The 15,048-nt window shown below is 38.5% G+C and overlaps 2 protein-coding genes across 3 annotated transcripts in view; both read left to right on the top strand.

Annotated features, from left to right (window-relative positions):
• ACVR2A (activin A receptor type 2A) overlaps window positions 1-10,020 on the top strand; it is a 50,641-nt gene extending 40,621 nt beyond the window's left edge. For both annotated transcript variants that reach the window (XM_081167694.1, XM_081167695.1), the window contains 7 exons: window positions 994-1,137; window positions 2,235-2,378; window positions 3,346-3,491; window positions 5,567-5,681; window positions 6,771-6,909; window positions 7,943-8,073; window positions 9,159-10,020. In XM_081167694.1, the coding sequence (XP_081023820.1) occupies window positions 994-1,137; window positions 2,235-2,378; window positions 3,346-3,491; window positions 5,567-5,681; window positions 6,771-6,909; window positions 7,943-8,073; window positions 9,159-9,353 (1,014 nt within the window). In that variant the 3' untranslated portion in view covers window positions 9,354-10,020. The remainder of the gene's footprint in view (window positions 1-993; window positions 1,138-2,234; window positions 2,379-3,345; window positions 3,492-5,566; window positions 5,682-6,770; window positions 6,910-7,942; window positions 8,074-9,158) is intronic.
• KIF5C (kinesin family member 5C) overlaps window positions 1-15,048 on the top strand; it is a 326,400-nt gene that overhangs the window by 21,922 nt on the left and 289,430 nt on the right. The gene's annotated exons all lie outside the window — the stretch shown is intronic.

Consider the following 15,048-nt stretch of genomic DNA (forward strand, 5'->3'; position numbering starts at 1 on the left):
TTCTCCCCTCAATGTATACAGCAAAGTGGGATGGGGAATCCAGGTGACATTTCTGTTATATACACAGCAGAAGTGGGAGTCCATATAGATCAGGGGTGGCCAACTCCCAAGAGACAGAGATCTACTCACAGAGTTAAAGGCTGGCAGTGATCTACCCCCTTTTGGGGGGTTCAGGTCAAAGTTGTTAAGCTTTTTAGGGAAGAGGAAGTGGGGGGCAAAAACGTTGAGTTTCTTTGGGGGGAGCCAGTGATCTACCACATACGTCCAGTGATCTACCAGTGGATCATGATCTACCTGTTGGACGTGCCTGATATAAACAAACTGCTCTTTATGTATTTGCATAACTTGGTTATCATTTGGAAAATTTGTTCCACATATTTGGTCTTGTGTGGCTAAATCTTTTCTGATATCTATTCATTGTCAAGCAAAATTGCCTCATAGAAGAGGGAAGCCTGTGTTTGTTTAGATAGGAAATGTCTAAAATAGGCACTGTAGGTTTTTATAGTGTTAAATAATTTTATAGTTTTAAATGAAATGGTATGCTTGCCTAAAAAGTAGTCTTGCCATCTCATCTAGCCCTGCAATTACACCTGGCAGGAGTAGTCACAACCTGTATGCTGAATGTTACAGAACCTGATACACGCAGCTTAAAGGGCCTCAGGTGACCACTTGAGTTCTTCAACAGTTCTCTTGGATGATAGTTTCAGCTGTGCCCTAGGAAATACTTGGTGCCTGATGTATGGTTGCTTATTGTAATGTGTTTTGAAAAATAATTTTTTCAAGGAAACACAGGTGCAGCCATTCAATTATCTCAACAAATACGATCTTGGTAAGGTTTGGGACACTTCTGTATTAAAAGCCCAGTTTGCCTTCTGCTGTAAATTTTATTGGCAGAACTTGAAGCCCTCCCCAATGTGTATGTTTCCCCTTCTCCACGCTAGAGGATTGTAGTATAGAAAACTAGAGTTTAATGGGTTTATCTGTTGTTTCTAGGATCCTGGACCACCACCTCCATCGCCACTGATGGGCCTGAAGCCACTGCAATTACTAGAGATCAAAGCTAGGGGAAGATTTGGCTGTGTCTGGAAAGCTCAGTTGTTAAATGAATATGTAGCTGTGAAAATATTCCCAATACAGGTATATAAACATTCTTATTAAGTGCTACACTGCTGTGAATTACAACTTCTTTGCAAATGGTTACATGTACAATCCAGAGAAATGCTGGAATTTCTTCCTTACACTGTTCTGAAAAGAGTAATATTACAGCAACCTATGAGTATCTAGCTACCTATCTATCTAGGGTGCAGCAGCTCTAGGTATACCGTGAATTATGAGACAAATCAGGGCGTTTTGAATAATTCTATTTTATTTAAGTTGGATTTCACTGTTAATAAGGCATCATATGGAGCTGCATCAGAGACTCTCTAAACTTTGGAGTGGTTTGGAGACTTTAGCTTTCGAAAGTGCATGCCCACCCTCCATGCAAAGCTAACTGAGGAAATGGGAGCTTCCCAGAGTGGCTGGGGAAATCAGGCAGATGGGTGGGGTATAAATAATAAATTATTATTATTATTATTAACTTGAAAAGCAGCTTTTTGTCTGGGATTTAAATGAAGTTTATTATCATATGTGACACACATTAAGGGTCTGGCACCTTGATGTTAGTGTTACCATTTTTGCTAATTTCCATTGATTTCACTTACAACTAAGTTTGCAGTCCTAGCCTCACTTACCTGGGAGTAAGCCCCTTTGAATTCATTGAAACTACGTAATTTGGGCTGTAATCCTAACCTTGCCTATCAAGAAGTAAGCCCCAATGAAATCAACAGTATTTACTCCCATGTAGTAGGGTTAGCTGGATACCTAACCCATAGACTGCAATCCTAACTTGTTCCATCAGTGCAAGGATTTCTGCTTGCACAGTGGAATTTCCTGCCCTTCTGCCCCTACACCCCCTAAATCTGTTCTGGGGATACCATTGCACAAGCAAAAATCCTTGTCCTGATGGAACAAATAAGTTGGATACCATTCCTAGTCTGGATCCAACCCATTGTGTCTAAATGGACACAGGTCCGTATTTTCCAGGTCTCCTAAATTGCAAAGATTACTTAATTGGCTGATTATATAAAAGACTGGTTTTCTTTTGACAGTGAATTAGGGAAACGTTATGAAAGTGCAGAAGAGATTTTTAATTGACATTTTGAATATATTAAAACACTTTTTTTCTTTTTAAGGATAAACAGTCATGGCAAAATGAATATGAAATATACAGCTTGCCTGGAATGAAGCATGAAAACATACTACAGTTTATTGGTGCTGAGAAAAGAGGCACCAACATTGATGTTGATTTGTGGCTAATAACAGCGTTTCATGAAAAGGTTTGTTGTCTTTGTCAAGTACTGCAGTTTTCATAACAGCCCCCCACTTGCCACCGTGTCTGAAAAAAATGTTTGCTGTAAGAAAATGGATTTGGGATATAGTCCTAAAGCATCTGTACTTCAACAGGCTATTAAAAGTTGTTCTGGCCCTCAAACAATGAGTGTTTGCTGCAAATGTATATGGCAAAAAAGTGCATTATTGCATATTTAGACTAATATTGTATTATGGATCTTGGAGGTAGAAAAACTCAGCACGAAGTCTCCCCGCCCCCATATATATAATGTTTATCCTCCCAGTCTTTAAAACAAACAAATATCCTGTGTGGTTTATATCCACAGAGCTAATGACTTTTAATTTTACTTTCTGTTCTGTTGAGCAGACCTTGTGGTGTGAAACCATTTCTGTATTCCCATTGAGTTCCCTACCATATGATCTTAGGCAAAAAGTATCTTGGGTATCTATGGTTTTAGAACTGTGGATGTAATTAAGATGGGTGCCTAAATGTGTGCGCTATTCTGTATGTTCCTTGGAAATTTCCATGCAAGTTCTAAAGCCCCTTCTAGCTTACCAGTGGCTATTTCTTCCCTTATGAGTAAATCTGATAGAATTAGACTGAAAGGGAGTTCAGGATAATTGTCACATTGGAAATCAAACAGTTACCATGTCATCTCTAACAGGCGTGCATCCTAGTCAAGGCACTTATCAGAGCTGCATTCTAAATGTGTATGCTAACTTCCTTCTTGCAGCAGCATTGGAAATTGTGTGGCTGTGTCTTGATATTGTAGTGAATAAGGAGAAGCCTATGCTAGTCAAAAATATCTTTGTGTACATTGGAGCACTTACAAAGATCTGCAGCTCAGACACTTGTACTAGTTGTTTTACACCTATATCTTGTTATAGCCAGTTTGTGGGGGGACTATGTTGAAAACCTGTAAGATGTTAAAAAAAATATTCTCTGTTGTTTAGGGTTCGCTTACTGACTTCTTGAAGGCTAATGTAGTCTCATGGAATGAGCTATGTCATATTGCGGAAAGTATGGCTAGAGGTTTGGCATACCTTCATGAGGACATCCCTGGTCTAAAAGATGGACACAAACCAGCTATATCCCATAGGTAAGAGATTTCACATACAGTGGTACCTCGGGTTAAGAACTTAATTTGTTCCGGAGGTCCGTTCTTAACCTGAAACTGTTCTTAACCTGAAGCACCACTTTAGCTAATGGGGCCTCCCACTGCCGCCGTGCCACCGGAGCACGATTTCTGTTCTCATCCTGAAGCAAAGTTCTTAACCCGAGGTACTATTTCTGGGTTAGCGGAGTCTGTAACCTGAAGCGTACGTAACCTGAAGCATATGTAACGCGAGGTACCACTGTACCAGCTGAACTGTCACTGCATCTTAAATGTAAACAGAATAAATTAACTTCACAATCCTTTAGAGGTCCAGTAGTTGTATTATTTTATGTGATTGCATGACTGTAAGAAGTATCTCATGTTTAGAGTTACGAAAAGCAACATTTGTATGTTGGTTGCCAAATTTAATTAATAATATTTATTTTGACAGTTTATAGATCATTTATTTACAACTGTAGTGTGCGAAATACTCATTACGGTGAAAATAAAAAACAAGTTAAAACGATAAAATCATCATTAAAATAAAATAATTAAAATAAAAACAACTAAAATAGTATAATTTCCATCTCACTTACCTAATTCCAACCGCATCTGATGGGGTAGGGTTTCACATAAAAAAAACCTTCAGGCCACTACTTTATAAATATGGTTCTAAAAGAAGAGGAGAACCTCAGGGCCAGGACCCAAATGTGCCCCCCCCCCCCCCGCTTTATCTGGTCCACAGGATTCTCCTAAGCTCATCTCTCCCACAGGGCCTTCACTATACGATACAATATACGATATCTTTATTGTCATTGTCCCATGCAGAACAATGAAATTGAAAAACTACAAAACTACGCAAAACATTCAAAAACCCCTAAAAACTCTGAAACCCCATTTTAAAATACACTATACTATAGAGACCCCTTATGCTGCATTTTGAACCAGAATTGCATTTGCGTAGAAACTGTTTCTCAGGCGGCTAGTCCTGCCCTCCTGGAGTGCTCTGGCCAGGCTAGAACATGTCCTTGAACCTTGGTGGTGCCGCTTGCTTGCCTGGAGAGGGAAATGTGTGTGGATCTGAGGGAATGAAGTCCACTGGCTAAAAGCGACACCCCGCCCCCCGCCCCACTCTAAAAAGTGAGTTTAAAAGTGCCATCTGACACATTTATTTCTCTTAAATACTATTATAGTGATACTTACACTATGAAAAGCCACTTTTCCATTACATAAGCAGTGGAACAATACACTAGACACCAATATTAGTTTTGATGGATGAATGTATTTCTCATGGAGATGCTTGTGGCATTGAAGGGCAAGAAAACTTGTTACTCTCTAATTATATGACTGCGTATGTTACTGCTAAAAACAGCAGGTGCCTTCACCCCTTCAGTTCAAGACTAGGGCTTAGGAAGAATACAAAAATAATTGTTTACCTGTGTTGAGTTGTGCCCAACAGCAAGGAGAGTTCAGGTTTTAGTTTTCCCATGCCTCCTTGCAGGATCACAAATAGAGAAAAAGTCTGAAACTCCAGCTTTCTGCCCCAGATTTGTGAAGCTTGTGAAGTAAAGTTAGCAAACTGAAAAACCTCTCTGAAGTGGCTTGTGGTAGTTCTTACACCATTACTATTCCTTTACTTGGCCCAATGAAAGCAATCTTTTAAAAAGAACAAACCGTGACTATGGCATGAAATGAACGTGAGTTCAGGATCCTCTCCCCAATTCATATTAAATGGTTAGGAGAGAAACTGCCTCTCCTTTCTGCCCTCTACTCAATTCTCTGTAGTGGAATGGTGGAATGATTTGTTTCCCTTCCCATTAGGATTTTGAACGGGCTGTAGCAGAGAGATGCACCTTAAGAGCAAACAGCCTTTCTTCTCAGAAGGCCCAAGGGTTGCTGGTGATCACTGCTTACAGCTTTGTAAAAGCCAATATTTGTGAGCCCCTGATGATAGTTACACTTAATGAGTAAATCTAAGCTGAGGTTCAAAAATATGCAGGGGTTGTTCAGCAAGGTATTTTTAAGCTTTATGATTATGTAGCAATTTTTATATTGGTGCATGTTTTCTTTTTTTCAAGGGACATCAAAAGCAAGAATGTGTTGTTGAAAAATAATCTTACAGCTTGTATTGCTGACTTCGGCCTTGCTTTAAAATTTGAGGCTGGGAAGTCGGCAGGTGACACACATGGTCAGGTAAGTTTAAAGTTTAAAGAATTGTGATTCTTTTTGGGATTGAAATAAATTGCCATATTTTCTGGAGTTTTCCATGAGAGGGAGGAGGCTTGTAGACTTGTTGTTATGAAAATCAGACTAGGTCTATCATATCAGTTTTGAATGCTTTCTCGTGATAAAATGTGGCATAGTAATCATTGATACGAGCACTTTAACACTGCAGAGAAACTACCGTATATACTCTAGTAGAAGCCGACTTTTCCAGCACATTTTTATGCTGAAAAAGCCCCCCTCGGCTTACACTTGAGTGAGGCGGCAGCGGAGGGATGGGTCCCGCCTTTCGCAACCGCGGCTCCTATGCCTGCTCTTGCCAGTGGCAGAGGCAGCAGCAGAGGGACAAGCAGCTCGAAAGGCTGCTGTTTCCTCTTCCCTTGCCTTTGCCGCTGTCGGCAGCGGAGGAGGAACAAGCAGCCCGAAAGCAGCCCTTTCGGGCTGCTTGTTCTCCCTCCGCCACTGCCACCACCACCAGGTTTGTGGTGTGGTGAACCAGCTTATACTTGAATCAATAAGTTTTCCCAGTTTTTTGTGCTAAAACTAGGTGCTTCGGCTTATATTTGGGTCAGCTTATACTCAAGTATATACAGTAATACCAAGTAGGGAAATTTAAACTGTTAGTTTGCTTTCAGACATGGTTCTCCTTCCTCTTATGAAGCCTGAAAGAGATCTAAAACATAGATTTATGTAACTTTTGGGGCAGGATGGAGCACACACCTTTGCCAATAGTTCTCGTATCTCTTAATTCCTTTATTAGCCATTTTGAAAGAATGCTGATGGCTACTGAAACATAAAAAATAATAATAATGCTCTTTTAGTATGCAATATTCTGGACAGCTTACTTGTTAAGAAATGTTATTGAATTTTCATTTGGTTTAGAATGTGAGCTATTCCAAAGTAAAATGAAAGACTTCAGAGCTTTACGTAATTTCCATTCAAATGGCAATTAACGATGTTTAAAAATTTCCCTAGAACACATGCTGGATGTTAGCAGATTTTGAAACCTGAATAACATACGGTTGTGACCCTAACATCTAGTGATTATTTATTTTCAAGGTTGGAACCCGAAGATATATGGCTCCAGAAGTGTTAGAAGGTGCCATAAACTTCCAGCGGGATGCGTTTTTGAGAATAGACATGTATGCCATGGGACTAGTCCTGTGGGAACTTGCATCGCGATGTACTGCATCAGACGGTAAGTAATATGTATGTGCGTTATACACACATGAAATGTTCTAAGCTCATATTCTTTCCGCTGGATACATATAAAGAGAAATTAAAGCAAAACTGTCCATGAGTGTTGGTACAGAACCCAGAAAACAGCATCTGACCGGAGTCAGCAAACAGCCCACTCATCTTGAAATCTACCCATGTAGGAGGTTACCAGGAGCAAGTAATAGCTTAATCAAATTCTCGCTGTTGAAGCAGACTGTAGTGCAATCTGTTTCTACTCTTTTCTGCAGCCTTTCAGCAATGTGGGAGTGGAGCAGATAATCTTACATATAATTACAGAATGCAGGGTTGAAGCAAGGTGAATTCACCTTACAGAAGGGAGCAGAAGTGGTTTTCCAAAGGGTATTTGTAGATATCTTGCAAAAGCAGAGTGTTGAGATGGCCACCCATTCATTAAAATGGATATCTGAACATGTGTGAATGAACTCAGAGTAAGCCCTAAGCCATCAACCCAAACTGATCAAACATGTCAAGGCAAGAATAAAATGTATTTGGGTTTGTAACTAACTTCAACTGAACATTGGAGTGAGTTGTTACCCTTATAAATACATCCTGGCATGGCATGTTACCCTCTGCAGTTTTTAATGCTTGGAGAGCAAACTGACTGTTCTTTGGGGATATTGTGTACTGAAGTGCAATGGCTATGCCCTAAAAGGACAAACTTAAAGAACCACTGACCTCAAGTTGTTGCACAAGATGTGCTTCTAGAATATGGGGATTCCCCATACCACAATTTTTAAATCCCCACATGCAAGCATTTGGATGGAACATCTTTACTTGTCTGTATTTTACTGATAATAGAAGCTTAACTGAAATTGTGAATTGAACCCCACATTCTGTAGAAGATGGGTGCATGAACCATGGGAGATTCATTAGGCTCAATGAACAGCCATGGGCATGTTGCCAACTTTTAGCCTGATATTCTACCCTAAGCAGCATGGAAGAAAGATGTTTAAATGTAATTTACCTAACAGTTTATCTTTTTTAAAATACAGGACCTGTGGATGAGTACATGTTGCCTTTTGAGGAAGAGGTGGGCCAGCATCCCTCCCTTGAAGATATGCAGGAGGTTGTAGTACATAAAAAGAAGAGGCCTGTTTTGCGAGAGTGTTGGCAGAAGCATGCTGTAAGTAATATGATCAAACTTGCAGGGTAATATTGAAGCTTCCATTTGTAATTAAATGAAATTTCACCTGCAGAAATGTTGTTTTAAAAAATCTATAGAGAAAGTAAGATTCAGGGTACCGGACTATATTTTTGGAAAAGTTTAGACCAAGGGATGTTTAAAAAGTTTTACCATCTTTCAGGTGTTTATTTGGAGGCAGTAACATATTCAGCTGTTTAACATGTTTATTGAAGTTCAGGGGGGAAATCATGGGCACAATTGAGCATAAATTGAGCATTTTAAAAGTAATGAATGGGGCTTTGTCACAATTAACGTTGATCCAGTTGATTTCTATGGGATTACATTGTGACTATCTTCTGCCAGATCCTATTGGTGTTTCAAATTGGTGTGATGCAAAGGTAAACTATGTTATGCAGAAGCAACCACAACTGTTGGTCTTGCTTCTCTGTGTGTAGTATAAATCACAGATTTATAAAAGAGCCTGTAAGAACGATCATTTAAAAAAGTGAAACATTTTGTAGTACTGTATACTTCAGATGTTTAAAATTGTAAAAAATTGTCTCGTCTCAGAGCGCAAAAACTCGTGGCTCAGCCAGTTTGCAAGAAAGTTTATTGAATGAAAATTGGCTTGCAGTGTTACTTCATTGCAAGTTGCCATTAATACTGGTAGTAATGTTTATGTATAGTGATTTCACAGGATTTTTCTCCTTTAGAATGTTAAAAGTTGATAACCATGATCTTGACTTGGACACCTGGTTAATTGGTAGCAAGTGCATGCACATAAGGGAGAACAGGTGTAATACACTTTCTGCCTCCCCAATCCAAATGCTGGCTGCAGAATTAGGCAGTTTCCAAGCCATCTTCAAGAGCAGCCTCATGTACAAAATGTTTTAAGAGTTCTCCGAATGGGAGGTTATTAACTTTGTTTTTAAACAAGTGTGTGTTACTATAAGAGGGATTCAAGTTTCTTCTAAGATTATCACATGCTTGACAGCTTACGTCAAAAATTGAATGTTTCCATTCTAAATATGTTGTTGATGATGATTACTTTGTATTTAATGTAATTTATACACCTTCCTTTTTAGGGAATGGCAATGCTCTGTGAAACAATAGAAGAGTGTTGGGATCATGATGCAGAAGCTCGATTATCAGCAGGCTGTGTAGAGGAAAGGATTATTCAGATGCAAAGACTAACAAACATTATAACAACAGAGGACATTGTGACTGTGGTCACCATGGTGACAAATGTAGACTTTCCTCCCAAAGAATCCAGTCTATGATAGCTACAATGGTCACACATCTTTACCCATCAGACTCTGAACTGGAGCTGCTAAGCTAACGGGCCTGTTTCTGCTCAACAGTTTTCTCCGTGTGAAATTATGGAATGGTAAGTTTGTCTTTGGAGTGTGAGTAGGAAGACGCCTCCTTGCCCTACTCCAGACATGAATCCAGGAGACTTACTGCATTCCTTGCATATGCCAGAAGGACGTGGGACTGAGAATACGGCAAGGTGATCTTTCAGGAACTTATTTGAAGAACATGGACCTATCCTGGCTGGTGAAAGATTTTAAAAGCTGACATTGTATTTCTTAATATGTCAGAGACACTAATTCCTTAAAATGAACTACTGCTATTTTTTTTAAATCAAACATTTCATTTCAGATTTAAGAAAAAAGGGTAACTTGTTTTTATTGCATTTGCTGTTGTGTTTATATAAATGACTATTGTAATGCCAATATGACACAGCTTGTGAATGTTTAGTGTGCTGCTGTTCTATGTAATCAACGTGGGATCTAGCAAAAAGGCTTCCAAGCATTACTTAACCTCCCTCAACAAGGTATACCTCAGTTCCACCTATGCTAAATTGACAACACTAACAAAACTGAAATAATTGATTGATCTGAATTTTGTAAAATATGTATTACAGATTCACAGTGGGGTGTTTTTTTTAATAAAAAGATGGTAAGCTGTGCTTCATGCCAACAGACAATGGCCATTCCTAAAACAGTGGTATTAGCCTTTCTGTGTTCTAGCTTGTGTATAAAAAAGTATTGTTTGAAATGGCAAATTCCCCGATTTTTAGTTTAAAGCTTTATTTTACCTCCACTTCCCAAAATATTGCATACATTTATTTTACTAAATATTATTTAGGTTTGCTGTGTGACAATATTTTAAAGATTTAAGCATGACTTAAAAATTAAATTTTTATGTGAGCTATGGCACTGGAAAGCTCTTAATTTTAATTCTTTTTAAGGAAGATTTTTTTCCAATCTATGTATGTTAATGTTCTGCCTAGTGTATTTTCTGTTTCACTAAACAGGATACAGCACCTTCTGTATCACTGTTTCAGGATCACCTCAGGAAGCTTCATTACCCAGAACTCTTCACTCTTCATGTGTTGCCTTTTGCAGCTTCACAACACTTGATTTTTGGTGCCGACTTGTCAGAGTAGTATTTTTCTGTGATGCATAGGTTTGCCCTGTAGTCACTAAATTAAAAATAAGTTACACATTCGCTCTCAAAATACGCTTGCCATCAAATGCAATTATTTCTGTAGAGATTACAATGTAGCACAGTCTAGAAAAAACAACCCTACAACTTTAAATTTAAACTACTGTATTCAAGCGTTATAGGCATTTAAGAAGTTAAGCCTTACCATAAAAAAAGAAAACTCTAGTAACTGGGCAGCAGGTAGACTGGTGCCAAAGTACTTCTCAAAAGTAATAATACACTAGAGTTATTTGATCAGCTACATGTACACAGGCCAAAGTAAGTTAACTGTCTAAAACTAAAGTACAGAACCAACAGTAGCCAGTGTTACGAGATTCTGGTCAGGTGCATTAGACTTTTAAATAGTGTTTTTTAATGTCACAATCAGAAGTTCACTGTGAATGTTCTTGTAACAGTTATTTATTTAAGCCACAGTGTTTTCTTATGTACCAAATCTCTGGGAACAAATAAGAATTATTTATTAACAAAATTTTGATCACCAAACTTGCTAGGAAGAGCAGTAATAGCAGAGTTGTTTTGTGTGTAACTGGCATACCACCCAGAGGTTTTTTTGATTTATCTTTTTTTTCTGTAGCCGTAAGAACCCCATGGTCTGATTGGGTTAAAAATACTGTTGGGCACAATTGCTATTTTTCTTTGTTGACAGAGGGACTTTGAATTATTATTATTATTTGGACTAAGGTAAATTATGTGCTTGCTTCTGATTTTAGGGCTTGATATAACAACTTAAGAAGTCTTGCCTGAAAATATCCAAATGGACAGATATTAGGACAATGTAGGAACTGTGTATTGGTGATTATCCAGAAACATGTAAATACAATAACAATTTTAAAACACAGTTGCCATGTTTGTTTTGGAGAATCTACTCCAATTTTTAATAGAGCAGCTTTCCATCAAACACTAATTTCCATCAATATGATCCCTGAGCCAGGTGGCAACTTTTCTCTTGTGTATTTTTTGCTAATGCATTTCCGTTTGCAGGTCATATAGGGAAAATCATCAGAACTTGACAATCAAATGGGGTAATGTCTCCATCCTTTTTTTTAAAAAATGACTTTTGAAATCCCCCAATAAGTACCTTTATTCAGATTTTTAGAGAATTATCATGAATTAATTGTTCAAGAAAAATATCTTACTTTTTAAAAGCTATTTTGGTAGAATCTGTGAAATTGCTAAAATTCACCAAACTGTAGATCCATATTTAAGATATTGCAGAGAACCTCAACATTTTTGTTTCCAACTTATGCGGAAAATGTAGAGGTGGGCAAGTTTTAAAATGCTTAAGCCAAGACCCACAAATAAAGCCACATATTAAGAGAGAGAAAGGCTGAGCTAGGATGCTCTGGTTTCTGGCAGATATTGTGACCATTGTTGCTTCTTGTATTTGAACCATACATGTAGCGTGTGTGGATCTGGCCAGCTCGGGTGGTTTACCTTGTATTTTTGACTTGTGAAGAAAAGCTAGGGCTATGGCTCAAGCTTTCAGTTGTCTTTGGTTTGCCTGTATCTACTTAGTTGGCTGCCATATAATTGCCACAGAATTTAACTGATTAGCCAGTTTTGTGATCAACTCAGAAGTCTAAACCCTGCAATACCTTTTCAGTTTGTGTTAGATGCTAAGAACTTATATCACATGATGCATGACTACTCTTTGTACAGTTCCTACTAAATATAACTTAGCATTTCGGAACAGATTGTGCCTCGTAATTGTTGGAGTTCTTTGACCTAGCGTTCTCATTCATGGTGGTATTCTGAAAATGAGTCTGGATTAAAATACACAACATTATACCTTCTTTGATAGCGAAATCCATGTGGAATAGCTCTTGCATAACTAAGGTGTAATCAGATGTAGTAGTAATAAATATTGTTCATACTACAGTTCTACAGAATAAATTGCTGATTGTAGTTTAACAAAGTGAGGTGACTTGATTGGTTGACCTTTTTCCAGTTTTCTCTTTTTAACCTTTTTAATGCATTTTTATTAGGAATATTTGGTATAAGATGCAGAAAGCTATGTACAGGATTATGAGCAAACAATGATAGTATCCTTGTTGGAACACCATTTACCTCAAGATACTCAACCAGCAGTACGTTTTGGTTTTTTTTAAATGCACACTCAGTCCATATAAGATGTTACCTCTCAAGATATTGGTAAGCAATTATTTTAGCTTTACTCTGTACTTGTCAGTGTTCTTGGCACAGGTGGTTGTACTACTGTCAAATTGCTCTTGCTATTTTTTGGCAAGTATTTAAAAAGAAAATAACCCCCATTCTGGATAAGTGATTGTGAAATATTGTATAAATAAAATGTATGCGCTCTTTCCTTATTCCCACAAAGATGAATAAAAATTTAAGTGACTACTAAGATTGGCATAGTCTTTCTCCCCCGTTCCATTTTAATTTTAATTCTTTGAATTTATATATGCTGGATGGCATTCAACATTTTACACATTCCCAAGACTCCTGCTTTCTCTGCAATATTTATTCCAGAGGGTCCCCAACTTTCTGGAACCGATGGGAGGGGGAGTCCTGTTGTGCAAGCAGAAGACCATTGCAGAATTTGGTAGGAACATATATGTATATTGCCCAGTATGTTTATACTCCCTTGCTCTGTCGTTCAGAAGTGGTTGAAAAAAGGATGATCCGAACTACTCTATACATCCTTAAACAGGCTCTTGCTAAGCTGACAACTGCGACTGGATTTCTCCCACCACCACCACCACCAGTGTAAACAGCCGTGTTTAAGATTAGAATAAAAAGACACTATCTTTCTATACATGTTTTAAATTAGTGTGTGGAGCCTTTCTAGATGTTGTCATGGCACTATTTTGGTATTCACCCTCATACAGTTGCAAGGGTATGAGAGGGGGAGAGCACAACTGCACTCAGTTCTCATCCCTGCCATTTTCCATATATTGGAGGGAGGGCCTGAACTAACAAAACGGCTGTACAATGGCTTTTGGAACCTTGTGTTTGTGCAAACAGGGCTCCTAAATTTGAAGGACAGTGTATTTACATAAACCCTACTTTTTACCAAGTTAGAAAAACTGAAGGCTCATTCAGAATTTGTCTACCAATATGTAATGAATTCTGGCTGTTGATGGAATCACTCCTGTGATTACAGATTGTCTGGATACAACATATGGACCAAGAGCTACTGAACTCTCCCCTCTATAAGCTGTTACATTTGCCTGATACTAGTAAACAAATAACCAATAAAGAGATCTTGTCTGCTCTTTTGTTGCAGCTAAAGTGGGCTGAGGGAAGAAGAGAAAGTCTGATACTTAACTACCAAAGCAATACCAGTGTAAAGGGATAGTAAAGGCTGCTCAATACTCTCATCAATTGCTCTTGTGTGGATGAATACCTGACTGTTTGCATGGCAGGCGTGCAAGCCTTGACTGAAAATACCACACCCCCAAAAACACCCCCACTTATATCGTCTGATTCTGCACTTTGACCTATGGTGGTAACCCTGTCTTCCAAGTGTGTGTAAGACACTATCACATCTAACACAACAGCTGGGACTGCAAATTAAAGTGGCAGCAGATATTCATACATGTTTCTTCCCAAAGGTGAAGCTCTCTCCATGATACTTTCCCTTCACCCAGGCTTACTACTTCTACCAGATTACAACTGGGGAGGAGGAGGAATTTGGTGATGGACTGCAGGAAAGTGCATCACACAGACCTGTGATCTTAAATTGTATCTGCTGCTGCTGTCATTGTTATCCTAGCATGGGGAGTTTTTTCTTACAGTCATTTGGAGCACTTGCAGGTGTGTGTGTGTGTGTGTGTGCGCGCGCACACACACACACACACACACACACACGGGTTCCTTCTACTTGTCATAAATAGCCATAAATATTACTGACACAAAACTGTTCTTTCTGGTGCATAATGGGCCACAATTTTAAATCTACTTATACAACTGGTTTTCATCAAGTGGTTTTGTACTGCCGAATAAGCCAAATATGCACATACAGTTTTACAGTAGCCTGATAAAATGCAGTCAACTGAGAATGACATTTCTGAAGTCTATTGTGTGCGTGCTCTGGCCCTATCTCCTAAAGAAAATAAATGCCATACATTATTTAACAGCAGTTTATAGTTTACCATGACAGTGTGCAAAAAGGTGTGCTGATAACGTATTGTATCCAAACAAACAGTTGAAAATACAAATCCAGTTTTTTCTCTCCTCCCCCCCCCCCATTATTTACTCTCCATTCAAGTTTAAGATTACTATACAGGTGTGTAGCTATTTCAGAATTTTAAAAGAAGCTACAGAAGAAAATAGAGCGTGCATATATGGCAAAGACACATGAGGTAGTTTAGAAATAAGTACTAACAAGACAACCAAGTTAAATTCGCACAAACATACCAATGCCCAGTAGCTGCTTTGATAATATAGATCCAACACTAAAAACTAGCTCCAAAGAATCATGAGTTATCTGCTGCTCTTGAA

Source organism: Podarcis bocagei (assembly GCF_964188305.1).
Source record: "Podarcis bocagei genome assembly, chromosome: 1".
Lineage (NCBI taxonomy): Eukaryota > Metazoa > Chordata > Lepidosauria > Squamata > Lacertidae > Podarcis > Podarcis bocagei.